The 13,819-nt window shown below is 39.5% G+C and overlaps 3 protein-coding genes across 3 annotated transcripts; 1 reads left to right on the plus strand and 2 right to left on the minus strand.

Moving 5' to 3' along the window:
* The first annotated feature begins 86 nt into the window (after positions 1-86).
* Positions 87-4,503, plus strand: LOC121605013 (torsin-1A-interacting protein 2-like). The gene is made up of 8 exons (XM_041934725.1): positions 87-248; positions 504-626; positions 744-917; positions 1,412-1,498; positions 1,933-2,079; positions 2,178-2,300; positions 2,399-2,449; positions 2,545-4,503. Exons 1-8 carry the CDS (start codon positions 182-184, stop codon positions 3,333-3,335), a joined length of 1,563 nt encoding a protein of 520 aa, XP_041790659.1. The 5' UTR covers positions 87-181; the 3' UTR covers positions 3,336-4,503.
* A 1,370-nt stretch (positions 4,504-5,873) lies between these two features.
* Positions 5,874-9,498, minus strand: LOC121605444. The gene is made up of 11 exons (XM_041935357.1): positions 9,390-9,498; positions 8,509-8,752; positions 8,228-8,276; positions 8,039-8,098; positions 7,850-7,912; positions 7,397-7,480; positions 7,188-7,279; positions 7,033-7,091; positions 6,332-6,502; positions 6,181-6,224; positions 5,874-6,012 (listed from the first exon to the last, which is right to left on the minus strand). Exons 1-11 carry the CDS (start codon positions 9,496-9,498, stop codon positions 5,890-5,892), a joined length of 1,098 nt encoding a protein of 365 aa, XP_041791291.1. The 3' UTR covers positions 5,874-5,889.
* A 1,727-nt stretch (positions 9,499-11,225) lies between these two features.
* On the minus strand, positions 11,226-13,148 carry xcr1a.1 (chemokine (C motif) receptor 1a, duplicate 1). The gene is made up of 2 exons (XM_041934727.1): positions 13,059-13,148; positions 11,226-12,848 (listed from the first exon to the last, which is right to left on the minus strand). The coding sequence occupies exon 2, from the start codon at positions 12,829-12,831 to the stop codon at positions 11,812-11,814; it is 1,020 nt and encodes a 339-aa protein (XP_041790661.1). The 5' UTR covers positions 12,832-12,848; positions 13,059-13,148; the 3' UTR covers positions 11,226-11,811.
* Positions 13,149-13,819: the final 671 nt, after the last annotated feature.

Below are 13,819 nucleotides of genomic sequence, written 5' to 3' on the forward strand. Positions count from 1 at the left end.
TGCCTGTGTTTCTATGAAGATGACTAATATGGTAGAACTTATTTCCGGACATCAACGACGTCCTCTCACAAAATGTGTCCCCTTACAATTAGAGGGAAGTCTTGTCTGCTTGTGAACACGATGTTTCGTCGTATTGTTTGATAGTGTTTTGGGGCATCGCTCGAGTTGCAGCTAATCATAAATGGATTCCACGGTCTCTGAAAATACGGAGTCTCGCTCCTTGAGACGATCGAAAAGGCACTTATCAGGTAAAGGGGAACAACTTTGCTATTGACAGTTAGCTAGCTTAGCCCTCTGAGCTAGCTGTCTATAGCTCACTCAAAGTTTAACAACAAAACCCCTGAATTTCTGCCTTAACTAACGTAAAGTGACTTTATTAGTATAGACTGTACTGAGACTAGGAAGTTGCTTTATGTTAACGTCTAATAGCTCTTTTATTTATTTAAGTAGTCTGGTTGAGGGCGCTCACTCACTGTAACATATCATTTATTTCTGCTTTTTAGTTTTGAGTTTCGAGCCGACCCCCAGGGGTCCTCTAAAGAGGACCAAAAAGGGTTTAGAAGACCAAGCTCCAGTTGCAGCTGTCAATGGTTCCGGAGATGTGGAGAATGGCTCAGGAGATGAAGGTGGGATGCTCCAGTTTACAGGATTTGCCGATTTAACATTATAGCAACACTTAACCCTCACTTCGTTCTATTTGACGTGGTGTAAAAATACCAAAGTGTGTATTTCCCCCCTAACAGAGTCTCCTAACAAGAAGAGTCGGCTGGAGACTAGAGGAGAAGTCGGCGGCAGTGGGGATGATAATGAGATGGATGTCCAGGAATCAGTTGAAGATCGGGAGAAAAATGAAGACCAGGAAATGGACAATGGGCAGGATTCTCCTCATGGCACTCATCAACCAAAAATATGCCAAGGTTAGGGCTGCAACTAATAAATCTTTTCATAATGTATCAGTCTACCCATTTTTCAGTTGTTGGTTTGATAATATCTTTTTTTAAAAAGCAGCAACTATTTCACTTGTTGGTCAATAAATTACTTTGAAATTGAAACTGTCAAAACTGTCATATCATCAACTTATCAACTATTTGTCTCAACACTAGCCGAGTTACATTTCATGCTTTGTCATTTTTGTAAATAGTCCAATGTTATTAGAACACAGTGGGCTGTGCGTCCATGAATAATCAATTAATTAGCTTTCTTAGTCTCTTTTTAATTGAGAACTCAGTCCCTCACCACCTGTTGATTGTATTTGGCAGAAAATGTGCCATTTATATGTGTGTTTTAATGCATCATCTAATGCATGCAGCTGCTATCACATGATAAACATGGCATCTTCTATGCAGGTGTACTTTGGTCATTTTACTGTGACATGATTATTTCATGAAGAGTTTCCCTTTTTATAAATCAGATGCCCTTGGAGATGTGAATTTGTCCCCTTGCGTTGTCCTCGGGGAACGCTGCCGACCCAGCGTCGCAGTAAATGAAGCCAAAAGAGGTAGGACAACACCTAGTATTCTATTATTATTGATTTATATGATGATTGTTTTATGATTCATTCTTTAGTCTATAAAATATCAACAAAGTGATGTCTTCAGATTTCTTCTTTTGTCCAACCAACAGTCCAAAACCCAAAGATTCTTCATTTATTATTATAAATGACAAAGAAAAGAAGCAATTCCTTACATTTAAAAAGCTGCAACCAGCAAATGTTTGACATTTTTGCTTTAAATAGGCTGAAATGATAAATTAATTGATTAAATAAAATACTAAATAAACAAAATAGTCTGCAATTCATTTTCATTCGGGCGACTAATCAATTAATCAGCTAATCGTTGCACCTTTGAAAACACAATACCTTCATTGTTATTGGGAATGATTACGTCAAGGTGGGATAATACAGTCGTTCTAATCTGAATTGTTTGTTTTCAGTGAAACCATCAACAAAAGGACCGGCAGCCTCCACCAAGGCTGCCACGCAAATCAGATCACCAGTGACAAGACATAATATGCCGATCCCTAAGATCACCAGCATGGATGAGTACAGGAGGACGATGGAAGCCAAAGCCAAGAGCTCTGGTACCCTAGACATTTTAGTCCAGAGATTTCACTGAGCACCTCTTGAGTGTATCTCTAAAATCCAAGTTTAACATTAATACATTCTGCCTCATTTTTAGGTGTGCCACCAGTTAAAAACTGTGTCCTAAGTGGGTATCCAGCCTCAGAGAAATCCTACACAACACGACAACGTGTGAATAACATTCCAACACAAAAAGAAACTGTTCAGCACAAAAAACAGGGTATTGCAGCTTCTATTGAATATGACAGTCCTCAGCATCATCTAATGCATCTGTGACATTTTTCACATTGACTTAACGAGATTTTGTCTTTTAAAAAGGGATTAAGAAAACTGCTATTATCAAGAAAAGCTCTGGACATTCCTCTAGAGGTGAGTCATTTTAATTACAGTATCTTCACACACAAAGATAATTGTTCGACATTATTTGCTTTACTGAATTTGAGTATTGGCTCGTGTCCTGTCAGGATTCATGTGGTATTTCTGGCATTTGGTGCTCCTGGTGCTGCTCAGTGCTTCCGTCGTCTTGCTGGCATACAAGATCAAACCTGTACTCCAAAGGACTGCAGGTGGTGGAAAGCATCCATCCAGAGCTGTGAAGCCAGAAAAGTTTGCGGATCACTTGTCTCTTCTTGAGACTCAGTTTCCCAGTCAGCGGCCTGAGTTGTGGAAGATGAGCAAGATCCACCTGGAGAAGCACCTTGAAACAGCCCATCCCACAGAGCCAGTCAGTCTGATCCTTACTGCTGGCCCCGGAGCCGAGAGGACACTGCACTGCCTGGCTCGGGGCCTGGCCTCCTCCTTCTCCTCTGCCCTCAACGCCTCTGTCCTCCACATCGATGGGGCCAGCAAAGCCAGCCAGGACAGCGATGAAGTGAAGCTGGAGGTTGACAGTCAGCTGCGAGCGGCCTTTGAGGGAGACAAACCCGTGGCTGTCATTCATCGCCTTGAAGAGCTTCCTCCAGGCTCTACGCTCATTTTTTATCGTTATTGCGACCACGAGAATGCAGCATACAAGCATGTGTTCTTGCTGTTTACTGTGCTACTGCCTAAAGATGTGATCAGCAATGAGCTGAGTCTGAAGGATGTGGAGGAGATGGTGCAAGACCATGTCAAGGAAAAGCTGGTGGGCTCCGACAGCCAAACTGCTTTCGATAAGATGGACACTGATAAGTATGGTGGACTGTGGAGCCGCATCTCCCATCTTGTCTTGCCTGTGATGTCCGAGAAGGAAGTAGAGCAGAAAGGATGCAGATGAACCAAGCAGGCATTAAGAGAGGAGTTCAGGATACCACTGTGGACCAGCCTGATGCTTCTTGGCACAGCGCAGCAGCTATGAAACAAGAGAAGAAACGTGTAAATATAACCTGTGTGCTGTTTTATTTCACAGATAGACTTGAGTCCAAATGTATAAAGGTTGTATTAATCTCTCTCTGTCAGAGATGTGACTGTACTGAAGCTGCAGTGTGTAACAGTGTACACACTGGATTGTAACAGGATGTAACGGTGTCATAGCACCATCAATACACATCCAAAGTACGGTGTGAAATGCACATTTTGTAGATGCAGTTTGACTGATTTGTTGACTGATTTGTTTTCTCCCACTTCTGTATCATGAATCTGTATCAGCAGCTTTTTAACAGACATCTGAGAAGAGTCTTGAGTGAATGATCAGCATGGATTACACTGGCTCCGTCTTTGGAACTGACAGATTTTCATCTTTGTTTTAGATGGAAATTCATTTTTCTTGTTCTGTATCAAATCTTCCAGACGACTGCTGCCTGACTTATTTTGAGCGTCCCCTTGGACATGTTTGTCCATTCATTTAATTCTCTTGTGTACATGGTTGGTTTGGTTTTGCACTAAAAATGTTTGATTTTGCTTGAACTATCCATCTCATCAGTACTGGCTTTTATTAAGATAAATATTTTCAATGCTTTTTTCTGAATGTGTATATTTGAAATATGTTGTCTCTTTTCTAGATTGGAATTTTTTTGATAGCTGTATACATATATATATATATTGGATATAAAAAGATTTGTACTTTGCACCTGTTTTCAAGAAACCACTGAACTTGTACTTAAAATGTTGAACTGAGAAACGTACAGGTTCTGACTAAGTGATTTGAATTGAATTTTGAACAAATATAAGTCAGCAAGTCACAAAATGTGCCTTAAACATTCATATGGAGAAGATGAGACTGCGTATGAAAATGACCAAAACACTTACCAATCATTTGATACCGTATCTTAACGACATCACAACCCAAACAAGGTTTCTTGTAGATTTGTGCAAATTTAAATTTCAGAATGCAGGAAGGTGCTCTTTCCTGTGATCATCTCTTAGGTATTCCCTCAGAGATTCATCTTGTTGTGCTCATATGAATATGTGTACATTTCCAATAAAGATTATTTTGATAACTAAGAGTTAATTTTCTGACCTGTGGTTGTGCTTCCTTTCTCTGTGCATAGTTTCTGGAACAGTGGTAGAGAAAAGTCCTCCCCTAGTGGCATTTGATTTTATAACACACAACTGGAGAGTGTTTTGACTTTTCTACATGTAAAATAGCAAAGACGGTTGTGCCTCAACAGCCAAAGTGAACAGCACGCAGCTTTGGAACTGTGCACAGCAATCATTTACTATGGGTTAATGGTACAACTCCATGCTAAAGAAAATTGACTGTAATATGGGTTGACTGAGGAATGTTACATGTTAATCTACATTATTTATCTAAATCTACTCAGCTCTGTAAAATGTTTCCAGTGCTTTTGCTGACAAAATGAAAATGAATGTGAAGATGCTGCAGCATCATCAGCGTTGTGCAAAAGCAACAAGGAAGTTATAGCAAGTTAATCATTTGCTAAGTCGTTAACTGGTGCACCTCCATATGCCAAAGATTTTATACCTGGGTGAGTCATTTACCTGAAACAGTTGAACGTGCTCCTTTCCAAAGAATCATAAAAACAATCATTTATGAATCACCACTTGTTTGCTGAAGACACTAAAATGACTAACAGTAAACAACTGATCAACACAACCCAGTTTTAGCCGTTCACGTGGGTTTGACTTGCAAAGGAAATTTCTCAAACCATAGCACAACAAAACAGACTGGTTTTACTGTGTAGATTTGCAGGTATCGTTACAACGAAAAGGGAATAAAACGAGATAAGAGAAGCACATTCCACACAGTTACTCATGGAGGGCATGATCACACCACTAAAATATTCCCTCACTGGTCACTGGTCGTGCCTGGCACAGGGAGATGCATAAATGTAAGCAAGTGTAATATCAGCAAGCATTTGCAGTTTCGCCTTAGTGACAGACTGGAAAATGTAAAATAAACCTTTTAGAGATATAACGTAACACTGGAACATTATCCAGTCTGTGTGGACTGAGTGGTATGTTGTACTGGTGTGTTTGTAGGAGATGTAGTAAATTAGACAGTCTAGCATTTTCAGATTAGGTGGTTTTATTGGAAAGAAACTGCAGTATTTACAGCTCATGAGGCACCAGGCAGGGAAACACAACAGCACAATGTGAACATCCATTTTATTAATCTTTATAAAAACTACTATTTGAAATCAAATAGAATTTATATTCATGAAAAACTTAATATGTTAATAATTAATTAAATGTCTAAAACGCATGAATAACTGCTGGGAAACACATGCAAAGAAAGTGCCAGCACATTCATCCTTATCTGAATAAGGGTCTGGGGACAGAGGGTGTCATAGGCTGTGTAGATTGTAAAGCCCCTTGAGGCTTGCTTTGTGATACTGGGTTGTATTAAAAAAAAAAAAAAAGACTTTGCTTCATGCACGTGCCCGTTTTTCTGAAAATATCCCTGCAATGAGAGCTGCACTGAAAGCAATGATTCCAACGATGAGGATCACTGAGATGGCAGTAACGGTCGCTTCGGTTGCACCAAGCTTCTTCTGAAATTCAGATGTGCAGCAGTGAGAAACAGGCACGAACTTGCATTTTTATTCTAATGCATGATTTGTTATGGTGCACACAGTCATCATGACAATACAATTATCTTATCTCATCTTACGAGTGCTATCAAAACCTGTTATGTTTTCATGATGTGGATAGCCGCTCACCTTTCTTCTCTGCTGCCTCCATCCATTGCTGTTTTTTGAACTCCCTGTGACAGAAAATAGTGATTGATATAATTTTGGTCATTATAAAGTTCTGTGCTGTATATCATCCATAGTCACACATTCTAACAGTATTATACTACAAGTCATTCACCTGTTTTGCGTCTCCCCAGTATTGCATTTCTGTGAGCACTGAATACAAAGGTCCAGACTATCAACAGGAACATCCACACTGTGTAAGCGATTATCACTTTCAGAAGCCAAGACTCTTTCCGTTTTTTTATGCAGTCAGCAATCTCCAGAACACCAACAAAGACCAAAGCAGCTGTGTGATAAACAGATTTGGAAAATAAATCAGACCAAAAAAAAAAAAAAAAAAGCTATCCAAAGAGATGCAAGCATCGATTTTGATTGTCTCCTTCGTTTTAAAGCAAAAGCTCGACATTTTGGGAAATCTGCTTGTTTGCATTCTCGCCAAGAGTTAGATGAGAAGATGTACACCACGCCCATATTTGTCTGGTAAACATGTGGCTTCAGCCTGCAGCTGCTTATCTTAGCATAATCTTAAAGGAGGCCGCTAAGCTAGGTTTTGAATGCAGGACATCTACTTGTAGTATTTCAATAAAAGCATGTATTGTTACTTAAGTAAAAGATATTTGTACTTGTTCCACCACTGGTAGTAGTAGCCTTGTCATTTGAAAAGGATGTCAGGTGGACCCACATGGGAGAGCAAACTAGCTCTCTTAGCTCTCAGAATGCAAACGAGTGTATTTCCAAAAATGTCAAACTATTTCTTCAAAGACATTAAACAAGTCTTCTCACAGAGTTGAATGAATGCAAAATGGTAAATCTTACTTGTCAAAATTATATGGATGACAGAACACACTTTGACAGCAACGTCACAGATGTGCTTTCTTTAATGAAAGAGAAATAAAATCAGCTGTGCACAAAGTGTTGATGTCAGAGTCAAGTGAAATATATTAAGGGGGAAGAAAGGGAGTTGAACTTACAGTTCATGACTGGGTCCAATGGGCAGAGAGACGATTATCAGCTTTATATAACTCATCACAATTAAAACACACACAAGAGCAATGAGAGTGACCTAAACATACACACATAGAGAAGGAAACACACATACAGGTTAAAAATAACCTTAGACTAATTCAGAAATATGCACGTAGATATAGAGAGACGTCGTGCATTGCTTATTAATACTCACTTTTAAGGAATTGGCCACACAAAGCAAGATCAGAGCCGATATTTCGACTGCCACACAAAGCAGGCTGCACAATATCTGTGACACCTACCGAAGAAAGACAACACGCATAACAAATAAATCAAAATAGTTAGTGTTCATTTAATGTTTGTTTTTTAAAGGTGCAGCAATTCAGAAAAAATGTGTATGCTATTTATTCAAAATTCACAACAAACTGAAAATGCAAATCGATACCGCTAACTGGATCAAATCTACCACTGAAGTTCCTTAAGATTTTCATAAAAACACGGCCCTCTTTATACTATTTCTACTAATGTTTTTGAATACTGTAATTATGTCCAGTAGTTTTTATTGCTAGCGGTGGGGTCTGCCATTTTAGATACAGCTTAGCTACCTACAGACACAGATGAGGAAATCTAGAAAAAGCATGACACAAGCCCCCAACTCATGCCTTACCTTAATCAGATCACGAGAGAAGGGGCTGCCGGTGAGGGTGATCATGAATATGTTAGGCAGTTCCTGAAGAGAGATAGTGTACAGTTAGTTCTCTTGTATAGTTTTTTGGAAACAGTGTCTCAGCGTGCTACAGCTCTGGTAGGACGACTGTGTCACAGCATTTACTCGGTGAGTTTAGAAGCACCATACCATTGACACCGCCACAAAAAGATTGTCGAAAACTATCAGCGTGGTGCTTGATTGCAGAAGCTAAACCAAGAGAAACATTGAGGAGTTGTGTAAATGAAGCTTTTGAAATGCATGTATTCAAGCATCTTCTGCACAATGTCAGACAACAATCAAATCCACCTTTCTGTCCCTACATACCTCCCACCTTACCGTTCGGTCAGATATCCTGGACCCTCTTTGAGGGGGGGTCAGTGCTGTGCTGAATGGAATAGTTGGGATAACGTGGGATGAATTGGTCCCGCTTGACTCTGCGGTACTTGGATTTGTAGTCCTTGTAGCAGATGGCACTACAGTATTTGCTGTAGTACTTGGCTTCGCAGTTCTTGTTGTAGTACTTGGCTTCGCAGTTCTTGTTGTAGTACTTGGCTTTTCAGTTCTTGTTGTAGTACTTGGCTTCGCAGTACTTGTTGTACTACTTGGCTTCGCAGTACTTGCTGTAGTACTTGGCTTCGCAGTACTTGCTGTAGTACTTGGCTTTGCAGTACTTGTTGTAGTAGTTGGCTTTGCAGTACTTGTTGTTGTACTTGGCTTTGCAGTACTTGTTGTTGTACTTGGCTTCGTAGTACTTGCTGCAGTACTTGGTTGAGTAGGCGTAGTTGTTGTTGTTGGTAGTGGTGGTGTTGGGGTGGGTAAAATGACATCCACATCCACTCGTTCCCAGAATTGACCATACTCCTGAAGAAATGTGGCTCTGAATCACACCACACGGGCACAGATGTTAATGTCATTAATATAAAAAAACCTGAATTTTATTTTTGACTTTTGGAGGTCGAAGTGTACGAATACCTGAAAGCGATGTCCAGGTCTTTCCCCTCTGCTGTCCAGTTAGCTTGGGCTGAAGTCTTTCGAGCATTGTTTGCTTGACTGACAGCCGAGCCCTGAAACAACAGTAAAAGGTCACATCGGAAAGAAAGCTTAATAAGCTTCTACTTCAAAATCGTTTATAAACTTACTTTAATAATAATAATATCCATTTCCTTTACTGCCTCTAATAATGATAAAATGAGATGGTTACATACTTCAACATTACTGCACCTCAGGAGGCGAGTATTTCTATCCAGCTGGATAAATTTTCCAAGAGGACGGCTGTCATCCATCATGCCCTTCTGTCGAGCCTGCAACATAAACCCCCTGAAACCTGTGGGTTGTTTGCTCCGAAGAAAAACTGGAAAATAGTTAGAAGATTAATCAGGGCGAAGGTGGAGGGACAACGAATGAAGACAGAGATATTAATAATGCTGCACTTAGTAAATGTCCAAGATTGGCAGTGATAAACAGGTTTCCAGGAAAAGGGGTCCAATAGTCTCTGTACCTGTAATAGGCTCTCCCTTGTTGCCAAGCTTGTAGTCCAGCTCAAAGGGTGGTTCAGTCCTCTGAGGAGCATAAAATACCCCCTTTGGTCCTTCATGTTTAGGCAACATCGATTCACACGACTCCGGGAATCTACCATTTGCATACCCACGCACCTCTGTGCAGATGCTGAGGGCGATTAAAATCCACCACATCTGTAAAACAAGTGTGCAGTGCTGTCTGCAAATGCCATGAAATAAATCTGCTCATGTCTTTTTTCAGCCCTATGCATGAGCACACAGTCCCTGAGGATTAAAATGCTGACCTGAAACACTTTCACAGTGATACATATTCAAATGAAGTGTGTGTTTAAATGTTGTCTGAAAAACAGGAATGACTAAATCAAAATTATCACTCAAAGTAATTATCAAGTGTAATTGTTGCATCTCTCTGTGTTGCGTTTACATTAAAACTTGGATTCTTAGCATTTTAAGACAAAAAAATCTACAATTCCAAATAAAAACTTTTCTCTTACCTTAAAATAAATGATTTGCATACAACTCCCAAGACCATGAAACCCTGAATTACATTTAAAATTGATGTTTAAGCCTCTTTAAGAAAAACAAGCCTTAGGACTGTCTTTACAGAGCGGTGTAGTTAGGAATGCAGTGTGTGTGTGTGTGTGTATGTGTGTGTGTGTGCGTGTGTGTGCTTAAGAGGAGTTCAATAAATCAGCTGAGCGAATGAGGAAGTTAAAATCGAAGTGCATGGCCGGACCCACACACACTTATCTAAGAACATAAACAAAATACAGTTTCCCTTTAACTCTGACCTGTATTAGCTGTTTACTCACGTGTCATGCTTATATATTTGAGGTACTTGTACTTAACTTAAGTGTTTTCTTTTCAGTTTCTACCTCTACTCCACCACAGCTCAGAGGGACATATTTTTGCATTCAAGCATACAAACAGCTTATAAATTCTAGAAACTAAACTACCAAACAGCAACTGTTTTAATCATCGCTGAAGTCATTTTTCATCCAAAAACATTTGACGGTTTCGGCATCAAATGTCAAGATGAGCTGCTTTTGCTTGTAAAGGTTTGTACGCCTGGATGTCACTTTGGGCTGTCAGTAAATGTGACGATACTTCTAACTACTCTCAGGTTTAGAAAACAATCAGCAGATGAATTCAGTACAGTAAAATCCTGCTTTATACATTAATCCATGAGTCATAATAATCATATATAGTAAAATATAACAGTCACAAGTGATATCTTTCTGTATCCACTGTTTTTACTTTTAATCCTTTAAGTACATCCTTTCCTGATTATACTCACATATACTCCTATTTAAGTAACTTTTTTAATGCAATGCAATGCAATGCAATCAGTCATGATGCACAGAATACGCTGTTTGCCTCAACCCTGGGCCTAAGAAGGTATCATCAGTCCTTATCTTATGAAACATGAGGTTAAGTGGAGCACCTTGCAAAATGTGGTGCTATTCTGTTATAACTTAGTTGTTGACAGTATTACATCAGTTTGATTCTTTCTGAAATCGTTCTGAAATGTTTTCAGTGCTGATTTAGCACAGCTGAATGTAGACATAACAACAATCAGTGAAAAGGGTGTGTCCAGACTGAAGTGTATGAGTGTGCAAATGAGCATGAAATGCTTTGTGCCCGAGTGACTGAAGGGTCCATTGTCAAAAAACAAAACAAAAGACAGGTCTAGATTTCACTACATAATAAATGAGTTTTTGATGTTTTAAGACCTTTAGTTTTTGTTTTTGTTATTTTTGATATGTTGTTTTTGTAAGCCAGGTTTTACAGATTGCTCTTGTCCATAAAAATAGGTGTACAATGAAAAAAAAGTATTTTATTTCTCTTTAGTACATACAGATTTATGCTTGTTATAAATACACATTTGCTGTCAATTTACATATATTTCAGTAAATATATATTTTCACCAATAATTGACAACTCACACATTTTGTAGCTCATCATGAAAAAAAATCCAACGCGTTGCAGGTTTTTTTGTAAAGAGGCAATGAGAAATACATGCAAATATATCTACATTACTTTTTACTGGGTGTGACAGTTCAAGGACGAAATGTGTTTTAAATGTTTGACATTCTTATCTGTCAAGTTCCATTTATACTAATCTATATTTGTGCCTAATTGTTGCAGACCTGAAGCACAGGGCTGTCACAATATAAAACTGAAAACTGAAAATGTAAAGAAACAGAAAGTTTAAAAAGAAAGAAATGGGAAACTTAGAATGCCAACTTTTCTTCGGGCGAACTGCAAAATATGAACCAGTTGCTATATTTCTGATTTCAGATTAAATGGATTTCACCAACTGGAAAGTAATTAGGAAATATTGTTTTTATCAAATCAGTAGTGCGGCATTAAATACAACAAAATGATTTACTTGAATAGCAGCTAGTACATTGATCCGCGTGAGAAGGCATGCATTCTAACCTGCTGTTCTTCAGCTGGACTTTGGCGGATGAACATTCGATGCAGCATTGACTTCAAATGACTCTGAAACTTTACACCAACAAATGCGTACAAGACGGGGTTCAGGCAGCAGTGGGAGAAAGCGATGAGCCGACACACGTAGAACGCATAGTCAAGCCGGATACTTTCTTCACAGTCTTCATACTCCAAATTGTCTGCCAAAGTCCTCAGAAAGATGACCACGTTGTACGGCACCCAGCCGAGGAAGAACACAGCCACGATACAGAAGATTAACTTAACTGCTCTGTTCTTTGTGTGAGATCTTGTGCTTCTGATTCTGCACAGTATTTGAATGTAGCAGAAAGCCATCACTACAAAAGTAACCAAGAAAAAAATATTTTGTTGTGAGATGCCGATGCTTTTCCACAGTGGGGTTTCATATTCGCAGCCCTGGGAGTGTGTACCCTTGTGGGGGATTGTGACGAGGGAGCTGTAGAGCAGGGAGGGCATGGCTGCTACGATGCTGACCATCCACAGTAGGAGAGACACAAAAACCCCGGTGCTGAGTCTCTGTGTGCTCAGATCAGAGAGCGGGTGGACCACGGCCAGATACCTGTAGATGGTCATGGTGGTCAGGAAGAGGACGCTGCTGTAAAACCCAGTGAAGAAGACAAAAGTCACAATTTTGCAGAGTGCCTCTGAAAACAGCCATCCCCAGATGTGGTACATGGCCCAGAAGGGAAGTCCGGTGGTGAAGACGAGGTCAGAGATGGCCAGGTTCAGGATGAAAATGTTGGTGAGAGACTTGAGGTTTTCGTACAAAGCCAGGATTACAAGGACGAGGATGTTTCCCGTGAGGCTCAGTGCGATCACAACAGAGAAGAAAACAGGGACAGCAATGGATCCAAATTGGACCACCTTGTCTTTTTCACAGACTTCATCATCATAGTCAGCATCATATTGGCTGTCATTAAAAAGGCTGTCATTAAAAGAGCCATTCATTGCTGTTGAACTGGATCCTAGAAAAGACACAGGTGCGTTACTGTTGGTTCACATCAAGTGATTCATTTCAGCCATTCCATAATGCAAACCAGCAGAGAGTAGGAGGGTAACAAGACTAATCATTATAAAGGTATTTTTAAGTGAATCTGACATAAGGAAGATGCACTTCAAAAACACCTTTTTATGACAGCAACAGCGTTATAAAGCAAAAAAAAAAATGGACCTACCTCTTCCTTAATGGGACAGATATGTTGTCGCATGTGACAGTTTCTGTCTACTAAAAGAGAGCTCAGAATGGAGGATCTTTAATAATCTTGATTGATTTCTGTTCTGCTTTTCTGTTTCTAACCTGTTTTACCAGATTATAACACATGACCTCGTATTATCACATGACCGTCCGAACTGTCTCCATCCTCCAAACTCCAAATTTCAGCAGTTTCAGTAGGGACTATTTCTTCAAGAGAAGTCTCAGAATTGAATGTCACAAAATCTTGGCAGGTATCTTGATGGCTGCATTCCATTCGAGGTGAACTCACTCCATTATGAGACTTTAGAAATTAAACTTTACAGGTATACTCTAGTAATTTAGGGTTGCACTTCGATAACAGTCGGGTACTAAAAAAATTAAAATAAATAAAATTGATGACTGATTGATGGAGCACAGACTGAGATGCTCTAACATTTAGTTCCCAGTAGGGTCAAGCTTTGAAAACACTGGATCCTACATTTCCCATAATCGCACAAATCGCATCTTTTCATTAGACTGTACCTGCCTGGTAGGGAAACTCCAATCACACAGTTTGTAACACAGACTTCAACAACTTGTAGTCTCCATGCTCAAACTGATTTTAGGTGTTTACTCAGACTTGACAAAGAGCCGCAGAAAATAGAAAACAGCATAGAGTAGATGAGTAATACTCTCCATTACCAGATCTGCTAGTATAAAATCAGTGTATCTTTAAGAAATGAGACCTCACTGAAATTTATC

This window comes from Chelmon rostratus, chromosome 4 (assembly GCF_017976325.1).
Source record: "Chelmon rostratus isolate fCheRos1 chromosome 4, fCheRos1.pri, whole genome shotgun sequence".
NCBI lineage: Eukaryota > Metazoa > Chordata > Actinopteri > Chaetodontiformes > Chaetodontidae > Chelmon > Chelmon rostratus.

What these genes read in the sequence shown, in the direction of transcription:
- LOC121605444 (XM_041935357.1), bottom strand. Translation starts at nt 9,498, where the DNA reads ATGTTGCCTAAACATGAAGGACCAAAGGGGGTATTTTATGCTCCTCAG. An exon ending in CAAGGGAGAGCCTATTACAG is followed by an intron (nt 8,753 to 9,389) that starts GTACAGAGACTA and finishes ACATTTCTTCAG; the next exon opens with GAGTATGGTCAATTCTGGGA. An exon ending in ATTGGACCCAGTCATGAACT is followed by an intron (nt 7,092 to 7,187) that starts GTAAGTTCAACT and finishes CTTTCATTAAAG; the next exon opens with AAAGCACATCTGTGACGTTG.
- LOC121605013 (XM_041934725.1), top strand. Translation starts at nt 182, where the DNA reads ATGGATTCCACGGTCTCTGAAAATACGGAGTCTCGCTCCTTGAGACGA. An exon ending in GAATGGCTCAGGAGATGAAG is followed by an intron (nt 627 to 743) that starts GTGGGATGCTCC and finishes CCCCCCTAACAG; the next exon opens with AGTCTCCTAACAAGAAGAGT. An exon ending in AGTAAATGAAGCCAAAAGAG is followed by an intron (nt 1,499 to 1,932) that starts GTAGGACAACAC and finishes GTTTGTTTTCAG; the next exon opens with TGAAACCATCAACAAAAGGA.
- xcr1a.1 (XM_041934727.1), bottom strand. Translation starts at nt 12,831, where the DNA reads ATGAATGGCTCTTTTAATGACAGCCTTTTTAATGACAGCCAATATGAT.